This window comes from Microplitis mediator, chromosome 1 (genome assembly GCF_029852145.1).
Source record: "Microplitis mediator isolate UGA2020A chromosome 1, iyMicMedi2.1, whole genome shotgun sequence".
Classification (NCBI taxonomy): Eukaryota; Metazoa; Arthropoda; class Insecta; order Hymenoptera; family Braconidae; genus Microplitis; species Microplitis mediator.
The window spans coordinates 3,406,196-3,426,693 of NC_079969.1; the positions used below are offsets into that span (position 1 = coordinate 3,406,196).

The 20,498-nt window shown below is 29.1% G+C and overlaps 2 protein-coding genes and 1 long non-coding RNA gene across 3 annotated transcripts; 1 reads left to right on the plus strand and 2 right to left on the minus strand.

Moving 5' to 3' along the window:
* The first annotated feature begins 994 nt into the window (after window positions 1–994).
* Window positions 995–3,761, plus strand: LOC130667586 (uncharacterized). The gene is made up of 3 exons (XM_057469254.1): window positions 995–1,254; window positions 2,057–2,222; window positions 2,309–3,761. Exons 1-3 carry the CDS (start codon window positions 1,224–1,226, stop codon window positions 2,586–2,588), a joined length of 477 nt encoding a protein of 158 aa, XP_057325237.1. The 5' UTR covers window positions 995–1,223; the 3' UTR covers window positions 2,589–3,761.
* A 4,581-nt stretch (window positions 3,762–8,342) lies between these two features.
* On the minus strand, window positions 8,343–8,725 carry LOC130676911 (uncharacterized). The gene is made up of 2 exons (XR_008991513.1): window positions 8,644–8,725; window positions 8,343–8,545 (listed from the first exon to the last, which is right to left on the minus strand). It is a non-coding gene; the product is annotated as an uncharacterized LOC130676911 (long non-coding RNA).
* Window positions 8,726–17,288: 8,563 nt separating this feature from the next.
* Window positions 17,289–18,346, minus strand: LOC130678389 (uncharacterized). Its single transcript, XM_057485545.1, has 4 exons — window positions 17,941–18,346; window positions 17,712–17,873; window positions 17,435–17,557; window positions 17,289–17,337 (listed from the first exon to the last, which is right to left on the minus strand). Exons 1-4 carry the CDS (start codon window positions 18,087–18,089, stop codon window positions 17,289–17,291), a joined length of 483 nt encoding a protein of 160 aa, XP_057341528.1. The 5' UTR covers window positions 18,090–18,346.
* Between the last annotated feature and the right edge of the window lie 2,152 nt (window positions 18,347–20,498).

Below are 20,498 nucleotides of genomic sequence, written 5' to 3' on the forward strand. Positions count from 1 at the left end.
GAAAATTCACATAAGGAACTTTGGGTAGATTTTATGAGAAATTATATGAAAAGATTTATCCCTACCAAAAAAATCCATGTAGGATTGCATGGGATAGGAAAGTCGGGACTTACGTAAAAACCCATAGGAATTTTTATAGGGGTGTATGGATTTATGTAAATCCATGGGAATCTGGATTCTCTTATGGAAAATCCATATAGGGAACTCTGGGTAGACTTTACATGAGTATTTATTTGATAAAATTTGTCCCTACCAAAAAAATCCATGTGGGATTGCATGGGAACCCATAGAAATCTATATAAGAAAGTCGGGATTTATGTGAAAATCCATAGGAATTATTATAGGGGTGTATGGATTTATATAAGAATTCATGGGAATTTGGATTCTCTTATGGAAAATCCATATAGGGAACTCTGGGTAGATTTTGTATGAGTATTTATTTGATAAAATTTATTCCTATCAAAAAAATTCATGTGGGATTGCATAGGGACCCATAGGAAAGTCGGGATTTATGTGAAAATCCATAGGAATTATTATAGGAGTGCATGGATTTATATAAGAATTCATGGGAATCTGGATTCTCTTAAGGAAAATCCATATAGGGAACTCTGGGTAGACTTTACATGAGTATTCATTTGATAAAATTTATCCCTACCAAAAAAATCCATGGGCTTGCATGGGAACCTATAGGAAAGTCGGGATTTATGTAAAAACCCATAGGAATTATTATAGGAGTGTATGGATTTAGATAAATCCATGGGTATCTAGATTCCCACGTGGAAAATCCACATACGAAACTGATAAAATTTCTATTCAATAAAATATAAAATTTGAATTTTTTAAAAATTAAATCAACAAAATCTTTAGAGAATAAAATTTTATAAATAAATTTTTTTGTATCAGTAAAAATATTTTTGGTTATGCCTTTATATACTTTTTTTTACGGGTATATATATTATATATACATATATTTAGTGCAAGTTCAACCCTTATTTCCACGCCGCCCTTCAATTTCAATGACTCATCATTTCAATAACAATTTTAACATCCTGCGTATTATTCGGTTGTAGTTAATAAATAAAAAATAAAAAAGAGGGTAAATCTCAAGTCTCAATCGATAAATTGTTTAAATTTTAAATAAATATAATTTTTCAAGTAACAATTAAATTTATCGAAATTTGTTTATTTATTGAAAATTACCAAGGAAAAATATTTTAAAAACTATGAAGTCAAATTTATTTCGTATAATTTCTGGTAAGTATTTGTTATTATTTACTTATATTATATACTAATTTTAAATACAGACTAAGGTAATTTAAAAATAATTGCAATGAAATAAAATAGACTGTGATTTTAATTTTTGACGTTTATCACTTGGAAATTTAAAGTTAAATAAAAAAAAAAGTTCGTATTCGGGAACTTCAAAATTTGGGACAGTTCTGAACTTTGAGTTGATTTTTGAAGCTGCTAAAAAATTCAAATAAAAAAGATTTTAATCTCCAGACCTCGTTCTTGAAAAGTTCTTAGTAAAAAAAAAAATTCATGATCGGTTTTGAAACCTTTTTTTTCATGTTCTCGAGTAAAATTTTGGTCGAATTCTTTTGCTTAAAAAATTAAGGAAAAGCTAAAAAGTGTTCAGTTAAAAAATTTTCTTACTCTATTGTTTTCAAAGTTCAAAAATTGATCAACTCGAAGTTCAGAGTTGTCACGAATTTCGAAGTTCACTTTTATGAAATTTTTTGGAACATAACGAATTTAGTTACACGGCTTAATATCCACATCAAAAATATTCATGAGACATAAAATCCTAGACAAATTTTTAAATATTTTACATGCATTTGGCCTTTTTTCAGGAGTCCTGTAAATTTGATGTCTCGTGGATATTTTTGATACGGATATTAAAATTCTTGGAGAATTTCGTCGTTGGGATTTAGTCCCGTCACCAGTAAATTTATATTTTATGTGAAAAACTTTAAATTTTCATAAAAATTTTTAATTGACTAATATAACAAATAAATTATTATTAATTAATATTTATAATTATATTATTTTAAAGCAACTGGATTAGGTATCACAGCCTCATTACTGCTGCCGCAAGAATATATATCAATATCGATCTATTTTATGTTCATATTATTTGAAATATATTTTTTGTACAGCTGTGTGTCGAGTTTTCATCTTATCAAAGAAAAAGAGATTTTCAAAAGCGATTCCTACTTTGAGTGAGTACTCGAGTAATTTTTTAAAACATCAAAAAAATACATGAAATATTTATTAATCATAACAATAATTATTATTCATATTTCAGAGCTAAGAAAGAGGAGAGAGCTACAATAGATCCACGTGATGATTATTCTAAATTTTTGGCACAACTTTGTGTTGAAGAATTTATATTAATAACTACAATCTTATCAGTTCCCTCGATTGAGAGTTTTAACCTGATAGCAGTAAATGGAAGAAACATATTATTCTTTTTTGCAATAAAATGTTTCTTGTCTTTTTCTGTTTCGATGACTGTAATACCATTGATGTATAATATTCCGAGTTTGATTAAAAATTGTCATACGAAAAAAAAAGATTCTTTGTAAAAAAATAAAAAGGCGATTCGGTAGCGGAAGTGGAAGGTAGATTTTTAAAAATTAGTATATTGTGTGACGAGGGATGAAACAAAACGATTTCAGACCAGGGTGAATTTGGCGGCCTGAGCCGTAGACGATTTAATATCTTCGATTATTTATTTGTTGAAAAATAGAAAATTTTTATTATTTTTGATATTAATTTAAAAAAATTTTAATAATTAATAATTATTAAGTGCGCGAATAATTCAAACTTACGAATTATTCGTATTGAATCAAATCGAACTTGAAATCGAATAATTTGAAATTTTGAATAATTCGTAAGTTTCAAAATCATTCGAAAATTTTCTTTAAACGACTTAAAATTGTAATTTTTTTTTCGAATAATTAAAATTTTTGCCAGAGGTACTAAGAGCTGAGACACGAAACAACGAAAAAATTATTTTTAGTAACTTTAAAAACTAAGCTCTCATTATATAAAAATTGAATATTCCCTGGTTAAGAATTCCGATTTAAATCCGATTGAGTTTCAGCGGAATGAATTGGTTCCCATCGGAAAATAATATTTTTATTTCGTTATTATTTTCCGATTGGAACCGATTCATTCCGATAAATATTTTTAATGGGATTCAATAGGTTTCAATCGGAAATTTTGGATTGTATCCTATTGGAGTGAATCGGATTTCTCAACCAAGGTTTGAAAGCTGACCAAAATTTTATCGATTCGAATCGAGTAATTCGAAAAATTACACATAATTCAAAAATTTTCGGATATGTAATTCTAAAATTAACGAATAATTTGAAAAGTTACGAATTATTCGATTCGTACCCGATTCGCATACCCCTAATATTTATACATCAGAACAAATAAAATAATTTTTTTACAAGAATGAACTTTTTTAAAAATTTAAATACCAATAATGATTACAAAGAATTTTCATAATAATTTTAGTTGTACGAAGAACAGACAGAGTTAACTATAAGAAAAATTGTATAATTTGTATAAATGTTTATGCATAAATAGAATTTATGTAAAACTAACTAAATATCTAGTCAGCTAATTATTAATGGAATCGACAAGTTCCAATTGTTTTTTATTATCAGAAAGAGTTTTACCAAAAATTTTATTTTTTGTTGGTATTTACTTGTATATTTGTTAAAGTACTGCGTTTTTTACACTAAAAAAAAAAAATGACTCAAAAATATTGTACTTTTCTCTTACAAAAAATTATGCTATTGGAAATTTTCAATCTCATATATTTTTAATACAAAATTTTGAAAATTTCGTTAAAACGAATTTTTTTAATCGATGTAAGTAATAATGCAAAATTTTTATTCATTTACTGAAAGGTAAAATATTGTTTTTACAAAAGTTAATTTTTTTTCCGTGTAAACTAAGAAACTTTATTTTTTTCCTTTTACAAAAAATATGTTATATATAAGCAAGACTGGTCTCGTAAAGTATCTAATAAATGTATACTATTTGTTATCGATTGTAAATTATAATTATTCGTTGTTAAAAATTGCAAACTATTTAATAAATAATCAAATTTTTATCAAAATTTCGTTTAATTTTTTGTCCATGGAAAAAACTAAGAATTTTTACTTTTTTAATATTTTTTTCAAAAAAATGTTCTTCATACAAAATTTTTTTTAATACCCACTGTAATTATTCCGTATTTTTTTAAATAATTTATTTTCCGAGTAAATATGATTTTAAAAAATACTGAAGTTCACCGACGTCTAATACACGGAAAAAAATGATGCTCAAAATTTGAATAGTTTGTAGTTTATTTTTGACTTAAAATTAGTATATTTGTATACTAATATCAAACCAGGACCATTATATATTACAAAATGGCTATTATTTATATTCAAATTTGATACACATAGAAGAGCAAAATTTGTAATTTCGTATAGTAAAATTAATATGGAAAAGAATCGATAAATTGGTATCTACAGTTATCTATTACTATTCAAATAAACATAGAAAAATTAAAAAAATTTACCACTTATTCGATTTATGTGTATAATAAATTAATTTATAATAACGAATAAATAAAATTTTATATTAATTATTAGTCAATGGGATAGAATTTATAAAATAAGAGTTAAAAGTTTTCGGTTTTTTTATGAGCAAAAAATCAGTATCTAGTATACTAATTTTTCATTTTATTATTTACTACTTATTCGATTTATGTACATTGTAAATTAATTTATAATGATGAATAAATGATATTTTAAGCTAATAATTGATCAGTGGTATCGAATTTATAAAATAAAAGTTTGTAACTTTTGCAATTTTTCGGCTGGAAAAATCAGTATCTAAGATACCAATTCTTAATTTGACCAATCATTACTTTTTTATAGATGTATGCCATAAATTAATTAATTTTCACTAATAAGTTACGTATTTATATACCAAAATGTAATAATATTTACTTACTTTTTGAAATAATTGATAGAAGTTTTTAGGAGTCTACAAAAATTAGTAAACTACTTTGCATTAAGTACATAATTGTACTAATTATTGATAACAAATTCCACTTTTTACTATTATTTATTACCTTTTAATATTCTGTTTTTTCCGTGTAATTTTTAGATTTTTTCCAAAACGACAAATTACAAAAAAAATTGCACCTATAGTTTTTTTAATTTTCTACATGTGCATATTTTCAGTTTTTTTTTTTTTTTGTAATTGACTTTTTGAAAAAAATTGCTACTTGTCTGTTAACTTCAGTATAATTTTTTTTTTACTAAAAAAAAAGTTATCCGTTTATCGATACTTGAGTAGTTTCGATTACTTGACCCTTTTTGTGAAAATAAAAATTTAAATTTAGAACCTAGTTTTTCTATTTCAGATAGACGCGATAGATGGCGCCCTTTTAGTTCTTTCTCGCAGGTACCTGTTAATAGTGTAGTTTGAATATATAACATTTTCAAGGTAGAGGCTGACGGGTACTTCCAACAAAGCCATGTTGGATGCCTAAAGGTTCTTTGCAAAGCAGTCAATCAAAATACAGAAATGACAAATTGCGAAAGCTAAGAAATGAAAGTCCTACGTCTGGGGACAGGTTCTCGAAAGAGGACCATCAGGCAAAAAATATGACAGACTGCCTGCAAAGAAGGGGTAGTTCAGATCTGGGGAAGCGTGATGCACTTCCACACCGGATTGGAAGTGTAGAAATACACTAGGCAACTGCTACTCCGTTACTCGCCTCAGCTGAAAAGTCAAGGTCGAGTAATCCTTTTGTTTTTTATTTATTTAATGGGATTTTGTTTTTCATTTCAAAATTATGACTTTTTTTTTAGGCCAATAATTGAAATAAAAAAATTAATTATTTAATCATAATTAATATAATAAACTTTTTTACGGAGGTCGGTTATTATTTCTGTCGAAATTTTTCTCTTGAACAATAATTTTAGGCAAAATTAATAACGGGGCTTATAAATTGCTCTGTAGTCTAGGAATTTATGATACGTTTTTATTTTTAAAAACGATCAATTTTGTGGGAGAGAAACACGTGGACAAAGGTTCCATTTACTGCGCAAGTGCGACAAGGATAGTATAGTTAGTTCACTTGGGTGTGATAGAGAAAAAAGAGCCGGCCCATTCTAACTTTGAGAAAATTTTTATTTTTATTGACAACAAATTTGATGGCAGGTAAAATTTCATACTTGAAAGGAATAATTTGATATTTTTTTTAAATAATAGGGAAAGTAACAAACTACTATTAGGTCTGTGATATATTTTCAGATTTAATTTTAAGTTATTGATGTATATAATACGTAATACGCATCAGAACTACTGAAAAATTTGTATCCCATGCTGTGGAAACTTGAACTTTAAAGCCGATTTTATACTATAAGATTTTTTCATTAAAAATTTTCGCAGGTTCGTTTCATTCCTTTCCAACCCTCGTTCGTATAAGTTTCTCAGTCACGACACAAAATTTCTTAGTCCAGTCGTAGATAAAAAAGATTCAGCTTTAACCAAATACAGGATACTGGAAATTTCGGGATGTTACTTTTCCAGCGATAGCCCAGATTCCCAGAATTTCCGGTCGTAAGTACTCACCAACTAAGACAGAAAATCATCTTGTTTTTATATTATACTTTTTTTTTTACTTGGTTAGAAATAAAATATAGTTAAAAATAAATATTCTTAAATCAAGATTATTAAAATTTAATTATTCTTAATACATTTTTATAATATCAGTCGAAGAAAATTGTGTCTAATTAAAAAAAAACAATTACTCAGCCCAAGAATAAAAGAATGAAGATAAAAATTATCTTGGTCAGAGTGAACCTTTTCTTCTGTGTAAGTTTTCGGCTTTTGTCCAGGAAAGAATACTCTCGTTGAATTGTTATTATTCCGAATAGCTTCCTCTCGCTGGCGAACTAAATATGAGTCTATTTATTTATTTATTGAACAATAAACCCAACAGCCATAGCCAATTACAGGGTTACTTTACATGAAAATTCAAAAGGAAAACAAAAATATATTTGTAAGCAGAAGTTGAGCCTCCGAATAACTAAATACATAATTTTAGTATTGCAATATTATATAGTAGAATAAGTAATAACAAAATAAAATAAAAATGATCATTTTTCCCGAGACACATACATGATAGATTTAGCGCAGTGAAATTACTATTTTGCCAAGTGATGCATTTGATAAGCCCGTAGGACTGTCCATATGATGTCAAGCAATCGCTCCCGCTAACAGAAACGGTTAACAGAAACAGAGATCCGATATATTGGTGCCGACTGTGCCAGGTTAGTAGTAGCTTGAGGTATATATAGAGGGACCGGGTTTCTCCGGTTAAACATGGGTACTCCAACACAAAACATAGATAGAAGCTGAGAGCAGTCTATCATGATGTTAAAAAGCTTAGCCGCGAAAGAGACTTCCGCACATAGGCGCCTTTCCTGCAGCATTATAAACTTATTTTTCATTACATAAAGCAATGTCAGAGACACCACGCGGTGGATACTGACCTGTCCTTTTCCAAGACAAAAATTTAAGAAATCTCCTATGAGTTATTATATAGTATAGAAGGCAATTCCTTACTGTAACAATCAATAGGTAGAACGCACTTTCGATCCGAATCGCGCCAGTATCCTATTGAAAAATCGAAACACATATTCCTTTCTCCGAAGTATAATTGATATCAAATATTTATTGTGTTTTTAAAAGATTTATTTTTCCATTTAATTCACTATCATTCGGCTATTCTCTATCCATTGATATCATGATTTTTAACCGGCTTTTTTGCCGATACTTTTACATAAAAAAATTACCTAATGTTGTTGAATATATACTTAATAATGTTCAAAAGGTTTTAATAAATTAGCTCAATCCATACGCCTAAAAAAAATTCTTAGTAAAAGCGTTTTTTTCACGATTTAGCCCGTACCCCCCCCCCCCCCCTCTTAAAATGAAATATAAATTTAAGTGATAAAAAATTAAAAACTCATAATTTAAAATTATAATTAAAGTATTAAATTTTGGCGAAAATGGTAAAGGAAATTTTTTAGGAAAATAAATTATATACAAAATATGTTCAATGCATTTTTATTGTACGTTGTATAGTTTAGGCACAATTTATTATTAAAGTTAAAAATAAAAATCAAACTGTAGTAAAAAACTTAATTTTTGCCCAAAATAAAAATAATGGCTAAATTATAATCCATTAAAAATGTCGAGATATCATTTGTAGGAAATGATCACATTAACCCTTTTTCGGCTTTGGGCTAGTTGAAACCGCTTTCGGCTTTTGTCCAGGAAAGTATACGTTCATTGAATTGTTGTTGTCCCGAATAGCTTTCTCTCGTTTGCGAACTAAATATTCCCGATCACCTAGAATTGGGGGCAATCCCTTGTTGTAACAATCAATGGGTAGAACGCACTTTCGATTCCAATCGCGCCAGTATCCGTCGTTACATCCACATCCAGAATAGGGAAACTATATTAATAATAAGTAGTAAATCCGTATTATTTGAGAGTTTAAAGATTTAAAAACAAAATATTGTAATTAATTAATTATGCGCTTTAATATATTACGTTATTGTTGAGTTCTAAAAATCCTATTAAGTCTTCACCCGTAAGCGACTCCGCAAATGATTCCGCAGTTATATTTCTTGGCTGAAATAATCATAATTAAATGATTAATATTAACATGTTACTGTAGTTACCACCACGGAAAAAAATGGAGTTCTATTTCAAACACTAATGTTGATGCTATTTTCCACCATATCTATACCTCAGGGTTTAAATTTTTCCCGCTCTTTGTGGGAAAAATAGCGCATGCGAAAATTTGTACGGTATGTTTTCTCATAGAAAAAAAGAAGGACATTCTTCCTGTTCGCCACTGTCACCTTTAGCGGAGTGGGAAATCTACACTAGGGTGTGTCATTTTAAGGCTATATTTTTTTTTTTACTGCTGTACCAGAAAATCGGGTAGTATATAGAAAATAAAAAATTATGCCGCTGGGCTAAAGGGCTTACGTCCAATAGCGGCTTAGCTCATCAGAAAATTCGATTTCCCATTAAAATAACACGGGAAATTTTTTTTTTAACTTAGAGTATTTTTAACTCGTGAACAAACCAATAGATCGAATTGACTAATAGATATTTTTGTAGGAAATTGAACGCTCTACAAAAAAGGTCTTTTATCATTTTTTGATAAATCCATCTGCTTGAAAGTTATTAGAGCTCGAAGTAAAGTTGGAGATCTTTTCACTTCTCCGGCGAAACTATCAGACTTATCATAAAATGTTGTAAGATCTTTTTTGTTGACAATTTTATTCTCTACAAATTATCATCAGTAAAGTTTTTTCAAATTCCGCATTATTTTCTAGTTATTTTCATTTCAATGTCAAGCTCTTGAAATCGATCAGAACTACTTTTTTAAGAGCTTGAAATTAAAATGAAAATAATTAGAAAATAATGTGGAATTTGAAAAAACTTTGCTGTCAATAATTTGTAGAGAATAAAATTGTCACCAAAAAAGACCCTACAACATTTTATGATAAGTCTGATAGTTTCGCCGGAAAAGTGAAAAGATCTCCTACTTTACTTCTAGCTCTAATAACTTTCGAACAGATGGATTTATCAAAAAATGATAAGAGACCTTTTTTGTAGAGCGTTCAATTTCCTACAGAAATATTTATTAGTCAATTCGATCTATTGATTTGTTCACGAGTTAAAAATACTCAATGTTAAAAAAAAAAATTTTCCGTATTATTTAAATGGGAAATCGTATTTTTTGATGAGCTAAGCCGCTATTGGACTTAAACCCTTTAGCCCAGCGGCATAATTTTTCATTTTTTATATACTACCAGATTTTCTGGTATAGCAGTAAAAAAAAAAATATAGCCTTAAAATGACACACCCTAATCTACACACGTGGGTTGAAATGTCCTACTTTACTTCTTTGGTGTATAATGTACTATATCTACGCGGAGAAAACGAGTCCCGAAAAATATAATAATATTTAAAATATTTTAGTAAAAACTACTAATAAGAATCAATTACCGAATTAGTTCGATTATTTATTACCAAATATGTGTTCAAAATTTAAAGACCCCATTGAAAAAAGTCATCGGACCGACAGATTGGGGATAGTATTCGCACGCGGGAGATCAGGGTTCGAATCTCGGTCAAGTCGAGTGATTTTTAAATATAAAAAATTACCCCAACACAATTCCGTGTCCATAAGAAAAAATTCCTATTATTGTTAATGGTTTTTTATTTTTCAGATCTAAAGTAATTATTTTTTGAATATTAAACATTATCATGATATATTTTTTTCCATGGTTTCAGTTACCAGTAATCACATTATAAAAGTTTAAAAGTATTTACCACTGTCACTGATTCAATCACAGGAAACTTATCATAATCACATCGTTTTTCATTACCTGGCCACTTGTCACTGTGAGTTGCATTGCCTCCACAAAAGTTTCTACCACCAGCAACTATAAATAAATTTTTGATCATATATTTTTTTTTAAATTTACGGAAAGATATCAGTTGTCTAACATTTTATTTCTGATAACTCAATTGCTACAATTTTGTCTACATCAGACAATTCTATGAATGATTACTCTAATATTGACTCAGAGACTGAGCAGTAGAAAATTCATGTAAATAGATATTCAATAGCGATGTAATGAATAACTTTTAATTAATATTCATAAAAAATTATGTATATATTTTTTTTAATTCAAGTAAAAATAAAATTATTATTGTAGTGAAATTGAGAGCGAAATTCCCTCTTGTTTGAATACCCACATCGATATATTTAAATATAGTTATTGTTAACGACCAACTCGCGGTTATTCGCGGACAGTTAACACATAAATTACTTCATTTCAACATATCATTGTTTGTACTCATTTTACAGGAAATTTTGTCTGTTTCATGAAAATAACATTTTTTTTATTTAAAAAAAATTAAAAAAAAAAAATTTTATTAATGAGACAACAAATTTTTCTTATAAAGGAACAATTAAAGGATATTGGGCACCTAAGGAAATACTAAGTTTTCGAGGACTAAAATACGCTAAATCTTTTTGTTTTTAGTGATATTCGAGGTAAATAGACAAAATTTTTAGCTGCCGTTAAAAAATAAAATTTTTATTTTTGGCGGGCAAAACGGGGTACCCTTAAAAAAAGTTGAAAAAAAAAAATTTCGGGAAATTGATCAAATTTTATTACTTGAATCTTTTATATGCGATATACATAAAGAATAATTACATTTCACATCATTGGTGGACACGAAGGCAAAAAAAAAAAATTTTTGTGGGGCAGAGAGGCCTCCCTCCAAAAAATGATATTTTTTTTTTTTTTTTTTTAAATTGTTTTCATTATTAAGAATGTATTTCTTTCTCTTGACAACTATTTTTGGTTTTATAATACTCAAGAAAAATTTTTTTAAGTGTAATAAATCGTTTCCCCTCGATTAGCTTAATTACTAATTGCTATTTAATAAAAAAAAACAATTCTGTATTTCTTACTTGTCATTATTTTGAACCCAAAAAATGTGTTTTTTGATTTTTTAGATTGCAGATTATTTTGCATTATTTAAAATATTTTATCAATAAAACAATAAAATATTATTTTCGAATATTTTTAGTGGCCAAATTTGCCCCAGCTATAACAAATCAGCCGAAAAATGGATTAATGTATTATATTTTATTTAATTTGACGATAAAAATATAAAAGAATCATTTTTTCAAAATTTTCGGCTGGTCCATTTTGCCCTAGGTGTTATGGGTAAGGCTAAAAATGCGGAATTATATCAAATTTTTTTTAATTTAACGATAAAAATTTGAAAGAATCATTTTTTCAGGATTTTCGGCTGGTCCATTTTGCCCCAGGTGTCATGCGTAGGGCTAAAAGTGCGCAAATATATCGGATTTATACTAATTAGACGAAAAAAAAAAAATTTTTTTTTTTCATTAAATTTTGAGGGTTTTGCCCCCCCCCCCCTTCCCCTATATATATAATTTTTTTAATACTTACCGAAATTAATTCCGATGATTAAAATAAAACACACCAATTGCTGCATTTTGAAAAAAATATTGAAGAATAATCAGCGTCGAATTTTTTTCTGAATGGAATTATCTGAAGCGACTACCGTATTTATAGTGATTTAATACACAATAGATTTTAAAAGGTGGGATACATAATCACCTCCACTATTTTTTTTTTTCCAACTAATCGAAAAATACCACATAAAAAATTATCTAAGGAATTCGGTAGAAAAACAACTTAAAGTTTCGACAAAAACAATATTTCAGGTCAGAAATGAACAAAACATCATTAAGAATGATCGAATTGATAACTTCCTCATTTTTATTATCGTCATTAATTTGTTTCCGGATTGGTTTACTTCTTAAAAAAAAAAAAAAAAATATTTAACAGGCCAGTTTTTAAAGTTCCCGCCGTTTTCAAGCTCAAAAATTATTTTTTTCAAACAAAGAAAATTAATAAACAGTTGACGCTGGCTCATACTATTGAATTTTTGTATTTTACTGAAAGTATGTGGGTTGTTATGGACAATAACGAAAAAAAATTCATTATTCAAGTGGAAAATTTTAACTATTAAAAGAAAAAACTTTTTATTGTTACTGATTACAATAAAATTTAATAGGCAGCAAAAAAAAATTTTACGCATTCTTATCATTTTTTTTTTTCGACGAATAAAAAAATTCCTCTTTAGATTTATCAGAGTAATTTATGAAGGAATAATCGAAAAAAACATCAAATTGAATTGTTTTTTTCTACGTGTACAAGGACAGAGCATCATTCAAAATAATTACATTGATAAGACTCTCATTATTATTATCATCATCAATTTAGTTCCTCATTAGTCGTGTTTATGAAAAAAAAATAAAATTTCATGAAACAGGCTAGCCTTGGGTGTCCACAATAGAAGTCCTATCCGAGTGCAGTAAAATATTTAGGAACCGGCTTGGGTGTTTGGTTTTATTTTCTACAACCCTATGGAAAAAATCCAGCATCGATCCCGATACAGATTCTGACATGGGTTCCTATGGAAATCCAGGTACCCAGTTGCCTGTGTAGGTTTCCTACATGGGAATCCCGCAACCCACAATTTCCTATGTGGATTTCCCATATGGGAATCCAGATACCCATGGATTCTCATATAAATCCATACTTTCCTAAATGGATTCTTATGGCTTCCGATCCAATCCCACATGGATTTTTTTTAAGTGGAAGGGTAAAACATTACATTTATTCATTAACTTTTAAAAAAAATGCATGGGAACCCATAGGAATCCATATAGACAAGTATAGATTTAGATAAGCATCGATGTAGGAAACCATGGGTATAATTCCCATATGGGAAATCCCCATAGGGAATTGTTGGCACCTGGATTCCCACACAAAAAAAACAGTTAACTTGGTTCAAGAAAAATATTGTCTTCCGAATTTTCTTTCTTGATTCAATAAAAGTAAAACACTTGATTCAAAAACTTTTTTTTGGTTCAAGACAGTAAATTCTCTTGCTCCAAAAAAATTTATTTTTGAAGCAAAATTAAAAATTTCTTGGTTTAAGAAAAAAATTCTTGGCTGAAGAAAATAAGTCATCTCTTGCCAAAAAATCAACGGTTTGAACGAAAAAAAGTTTAACTTCGGCCAAAAAACTTTTTCTTGCCCCAAGAAAAAAAATTTCTTACTCCAAAAAATCAAAGTTTTGAATGAAAAAAAGTTAACTTGGGCTAAGAAAAAATTTCTTGGCCCACGGAAAAAATTTTCTTGCTCCAAAAAATAAACGTCTTGATTGAAAAAAAAAAATACCCTTGGGCCAAGAAAAAATCTCTTGGCCCAAGAAAAAAATTCTCTTGCTCCGAAAAATAAATCGCTCAAGTGAAAATAAAAGTTGCTTGGGCCAAGAAAAAAAAATTTCTTGCTCCAAAAGTTTGCTTCTTCAATAAAGACTTAAATTTTTCTTAGTCAAAAATGTATTCTCTCTCCGACGGGTTGACGTGTTAATTCTTTTTTTTTTTTTTAATCTGAAACGTAATTTTTTGTTGTTTTTTTTCCGAGCAAAATTATTCAAGGTTTGAATTTCAAGTAAACTTTAATATTATATATTAAAGTCTTAGTGTATTATAGGATATACTATAGTACAATTCAAAAGGGTACTTGTAGTTCTGTCAAATGACAGAAGAGTACTCAAAAAAAATCGTAATGAAATTTGGAATATAACACTTCTGAAATAAATGTCTTACCAGGGACACTACATGTCGTAGGCGCGATCTCGTGCCGGTGACTTTCCCCTTCTCCATATCGATCTTTTTTCCCAAGAAATTTTTTCTCTTGGCTTAGGCAACTTTTGTTTTCTTGGTCGGAGAATACAAAAATACTTGCGTAAAAAGAATAGTACTTGTTCCGAAAAATTTTATTTTCTTTAACCAAAAAAATCCAATATTGCTACAAAAAAATAATGTATCTTGTTCCAAAAAAAATATCTCTTACTTTAAGAAATATAAACTCTTGAAACAAGTGAAAATTTTTTGATTTAAGCGTAAAAATATGTTGACGTGAGAAAAAAAATTTTGATTCAAGATAAAAATTTGAAGATAATTGTTTACTTGGGGCAAGTAAATTTATATTTTCCGAATCGATCAAAAAAAATTTCTTGAATCAAGAATATTTTCCTTGATTCAAGTTAACTGTTTTTTCTGTGAATGTAGAAACTTCGGTGACACGACCGTTGATCCGCAACAAAATGGATTTAAATTTTCACATTTATTTGTGTGTGAGAATATTTTTAAAATTACACACACACAAAATTAGTGATGAGAAAATAAATATATACCCGAGTCGAAATATAAGACGTAAGTTGAACGTTCTTAACGTTTTGAACGTAATTTGAACGTTCTTAACGTTTTAAACGTAATTTGAACGTTTTGAAAGTAAATTGAACGATTTTTTTGTATTTTGGTTCATAAAAAAGTGGCAATTTCATGAGTTATGATTTTAGTTTAATGATAGCATTAATTAATTTATTTCAATATTTGTAATCACAATTTTCATCACCTTGATATCATAATATATGAACAGATATACATATATAGTGTTAAAGATAGAAGTATGAAACTGAAAAAATTTTTTTTCAAAATACGAATTCTTCATTTAAGAGCCAGAAAAGCGGACGACAAAATTTTAGGGAATTGACGTGATTATAATCCAGGAGTACAAAATCGATGAAAAAAAATTTTTGGAATGCTTATGTTTTCTTATTGGAAGTAAAAATAGGTTTTAGTTTTATGATAAATATGTTTTCAATTTATGATACTCCGATCTATGTTCAAAACCTTAAAAACGTTCAATTTACGTCTTATATTTCGACTCGGATATACATAATAGAAAAAAACAAAGTTTATTAGTGTTATTAAGGGGGGTGGGGGTAGGGTTTTAAAGGCGAAAAAAAAGCATATTTTTATGACTTTTTCATGGCGAGATGAGTAATATAATTTCATTAAACTTAATCACATATTATTGTACAACTTTTAAAGAATATCAGAAAAAATTTTCACTGAAAAATATTGAAAAATAAGCAGGTGACGTTGAATCTCCGGAGGCGCCTCGAAAAAAAGTCGTTTTGCGGTGAACATCATAACTCGTTACCGGATCATCGGAAAAGAAAAAATTGATATGCATTTTAAAGTTGATGTATTTCTTGAGGTAACCACGAAGAGTTTTTTTTTTTTTTTTTTTCGATTTTTTGCAGCACTTGGAAGTGAAAAACGCGATTTTAGCTAAAAAAATCGCGGTTAATTTGTTATTAAAAAATAGAAAAAAATGAAAAACAAAAAAAAAAACTCTTCGTGGTTACCTGTTGATTTATGTGAAGAAGTAATGTTCAAATTTTCAAAAGGATCGGTTCAGTACATTTTAAGTTATGATGTTCACGGACTTTAAAAAGAACGTTTTCGGGAAAATCCATTTAAAGTTTTTTATTCATGAAAATTTGAAATAAACTATCAATCAAAGAATATGAATTTTTATACTTACATTGAGTCATCAGTTTACATCCTTTGAAAGACACACAGCCGGAGAAAGGGATTCGGAAGAACAAAGAAAATTGCAGCTGATTTCTACTAGGGGTATGTAGGGGCAGGTCGGGCAGGTATAAAAATCAGGTATACCGGCCGGTCATTTGAAACGCTGTAACTCCGTTAGTTTTACTCGGATTGATTTGAAATTTGTACACAATATTCTCGACATATTGTTCATTCAGAAAAAAAATAAAAAAAAAAAATTTTAAAACCCTAACCCCCCCTTAAATGAAGTACGAAATGTCGCATGGATCAATTATGGCGAATGAATTATCGCTCGGACTAATTTTCGTTAGGATCAATGGTTAGATAATCAAAACTTCACATAGGAACTTAGATACATAGATTTCATTGAGGAAAATTCAAACAGGAATCTGAGTTTCTATGTAAATAATTTTCATAAAATTCGGGGTATCAGGATTTCTATGTCTGTCCTCTTTTGATACGCGTATATGAATAAAGGAACAGATTAATATTCCTATAGAAAACCATATGGGAATCCATCCGAAAACGGCATGTGGGAACCCACATAGGAATCCAGGCTGGATTCTCATATGAATTTTTCTGGTAGGGTAACTTTACTATCAGAGGGAGTCTTAAAAATTTTATAAAACAATAATTTCGAGTAGTGGTTCATTGTCTATTTATCAACTTAATTAAAAAAAAATGATTACAATGTACTATATATTAATTAAGAGACTTAAAGATCAGTTTGCATGCTCTACTAATTAAGATTTTAATTGGAAAAAGTTAAAAAAACATCGTGACGGATACGTGGAAATGCCGCAATGACGTTCTTTGATTTTATTATCATTAATTCTATGGCTATTTATATCTTAATCTGGGACGTTTCTGTTTAGATTCATGTTTAAGCTTACAAAATAAGTATTAATTACACTATTGTAGCTTTATTTTATTTACATAAGAAATCTACCTTTCCATTCCGGGTAAGGCCGGATGGCTCTTTTTTGAAAGGGGATTCATAAATAATGTCTACTGGTAATATTCAATTTATATTTTCCACTTTATTTCATTGTTGAGTTTTACATCTTAGTCGAATCTTACAAACCATCAGAATTTATTCAATGACTCAATATTGATGAAATCCAAATTTTTAACGCATAAATTCCGGTTTTGTGTACAAACACGATGGCCAAGAAGTGCTGAAGAAAAACATAATTCAAAAATTTTATTATCACAGTTCAACTAAATTGTATTTTCGTAGTAAAAATTGTCGTAATTGTAAATTTTAATGATTACTTGAAAGATTTCCTCAAATTTTCAGGAGAACATTCAGGATGACTAGTCCAATACTGACTAGTATCAAAACCAGTCCTTACATAACTATCGGGACATGACCAATTTTTCCGTTTACCATCGACGCTGTACATAAGAAGTATCAAGTGATTAGTTCATTTGATGAAATCGATTAATAGTAAAATATGATTTCATTATATATAAATATATTGAGTACTATGCATTCGAAGTCTTTTTGATTAATGAAATCAATCAAACAATTAAAATTTTCTACACTTACTAGCGAAGAAAATGAAGATAAGGATGAATAATATTGTCCTCTATAATTTCATTTCTCGCAATTATGACAGGTGGAGATGTTAATGACGGCTTATGTGATTCACAATTAAAATATCCATAGGACGAACTATATATATTCAAATCGTAGGACTTTAACATCCATCTATGATAAAAAAAGGCATTTGTTATTCTCGACCCGGGATATTTCGGCTGATAGTTATCGAACTTACGATGATAATATAAACGAAAAATCATAATCAATATCATCAATAATATTTTTATAAAAGAATAACCACTGTTGCATTTTTAGCAATACATTGTCTTCTGAATAAAGCTCAAAATGTTCGGTCTTATAACCTGGCGGGTTCAGAAAATTCATCACTAAAAATTTCTAAAATAAATAAAAAAAAAACGTTCTTAAGTTGAAGAAATACTGAAATAGTTCTACAAGTAAACCACAAAATATGATCATTACTGTTGGAACCATGATCCCAGTAACTACAAATCTCAATTTTGGATACTCGAATTTTGAGGAAAATGACTCCATCGTGGACATGTATGACAGAACACGATTAACTACGTCTTCTTCACCATAATCTTCATACATGTAGTAGTCAGTGATCACTAATACCTTCAAATATAATGTGTCTAAAAAAAAAAAATATTGATATTAATACGATTTTTGTTGTTTTTGCGATTGATCAGTTTATGGAGTAGACCATTTCCTAAAACTGAAATATGGATTGACAATAATATCAATCAATGTGATTTGTGGCAACGTTATGAGGTAGATAATATTTTTGAGGCCAAATTTTGATCAAACAAAAGAGAAATTTTTGTGTGATAATGATAATTTTATTACGATATAGAGATAATTAATTAATGTGACGGGATTGAAGTCCACATCCGTTTTACGGAAGGCCGTTGCTGTGCCTTTTTGGGCATATGTGTTACGGGGTCATCCCTATCTTCCGACCCAGAAGACATTCTTAGCCGAAAAATATAATCGATTGACGACTAAGGTGGACGTTAACTAGAGGTATAATCAAAAATTCTCATTGCGCTTGGTATCTAACCATAGCTACCACGAGTCCATACCTTCCTTGGATCAAACACTACTACCCAGACAGCATTCAAGTCGGAATGACTGCTTTACGACGTCTTTTTGAAGGCGCCCTCAAGCAGTCTTATAATGACTTCTTAAAGGTGTCATTTTTAAGAACTCTTAATTGAGAGTTCTTGAAGACTCCCCATAAATAAGACGTCAGTTTTGTGACATCTAAATGTATCCTTCTTTGAACTTCTTTCTGAAGTCAAAATTAGGAGCTCCTTATAGACGTCATGGTAAATTCATACTGAAGTCTTATTTGCGAAGTCAGAAAAAAACTCTTTTTAAAGACGTCTTACTGAGTTCGCTAGGTGGCTCATTCGACATCTTGAGAACTTCTTTAAGACTTCTTTAAGATGTTGATGAGACGTCCAAATCATAAAAAGTTTGGAAAATCCAAAAGGGCACGTCTCAACGGTTATTTTATGACAAAAATAATCATTAATCAGGTACTCAATATTTAAATATATAAATACTCCGTAAAAGTATAAAATAAAATAAAATAAAATAAAAGAAAAAATTTGTTTCAAATTCTCCCGCGAATAGTATTTATTTTTCCGCGACTTAAGCGCCCCTCCACGTTCCAGCGAACAAACTAGAAAAATAATAACATTGTCTACACCAGGTATACCAGGTATTTTTTTTATGTCCCTGCGTGTAACAAATTTTATTGAAAAAAAAAGTTCTCAAGTTTGTTTGTAAATTAATATTGTGATTTTTTTTGTATTTTTAATGACTAAAATATTTAGAATTTGTTTAAAATTAAATAAGATAATAAAATAAAAATAATAAAACTGAGATGATCGAAAGCGCCCATGTGTGGCAAAAGATTGAACTATTTTTTTTATATGTATAGACATACAAAAAAGACTGTTCATTGTTAATGAATTTATTCATTTTTTAATTAAATTACATTGAATTAGACGGTAATTTTCAATAGGCTATTACTCAGAATGATACTGAAGCGGATGAAAAAAAAACATGACTCAAAAAGTGAAGTTTTTTGGGCGATATCGTGACCACATACATCATCCGAACATACAGACAACCCGACGTCCACTGAAATAGTTTTTCAAAACGGTTTTTTATTTACTATCCAGCAAAAATAGTGTTTTTTTAAAGTATCTACTATCACAAAAAAGTGTTATTGTTGATATTTGTCAACTCATTTAATACTCAAAGTCCAAAAGGATCGGATAAAAGCAATTTAAGCCGAGATAATTGCTTGACCTTGAGACAGTGAGAGTAATGCACTACTCACGCTTCGCGTTGAGACGTGCAATAGAAATTCATTCAGAACGTATCAAGACGTCATTTTGCTATCTGGGTACCATCTTAGGAAATAAAGAGACTCTAGTCGAAGTGGGCTTGGAGAGGCCCTCCGTGTTACAGGTCTCCTTGCGCTGGTGATCAGGTTGCATCGATATAAGTAGTGAGACCAAATCTTTTCGCCAAATTAAGTTAAATTTTATTTGCTAATATTTTTTTTGTAAAAACTTACAAGGGTCGATGTCCAAAGAGTTACAGTGGAACGTTGCATATTCTGACTTCTTCAAAATCTGGATACAATAAACATTTACAATTACAGATATAATCTTTTTTGTAATACCATCTGCAAAAGTTCGATTTTTGAGATACGTTTAGTGAGAGTAAAGTAACTGATTTCAGACTTTAGTTGCT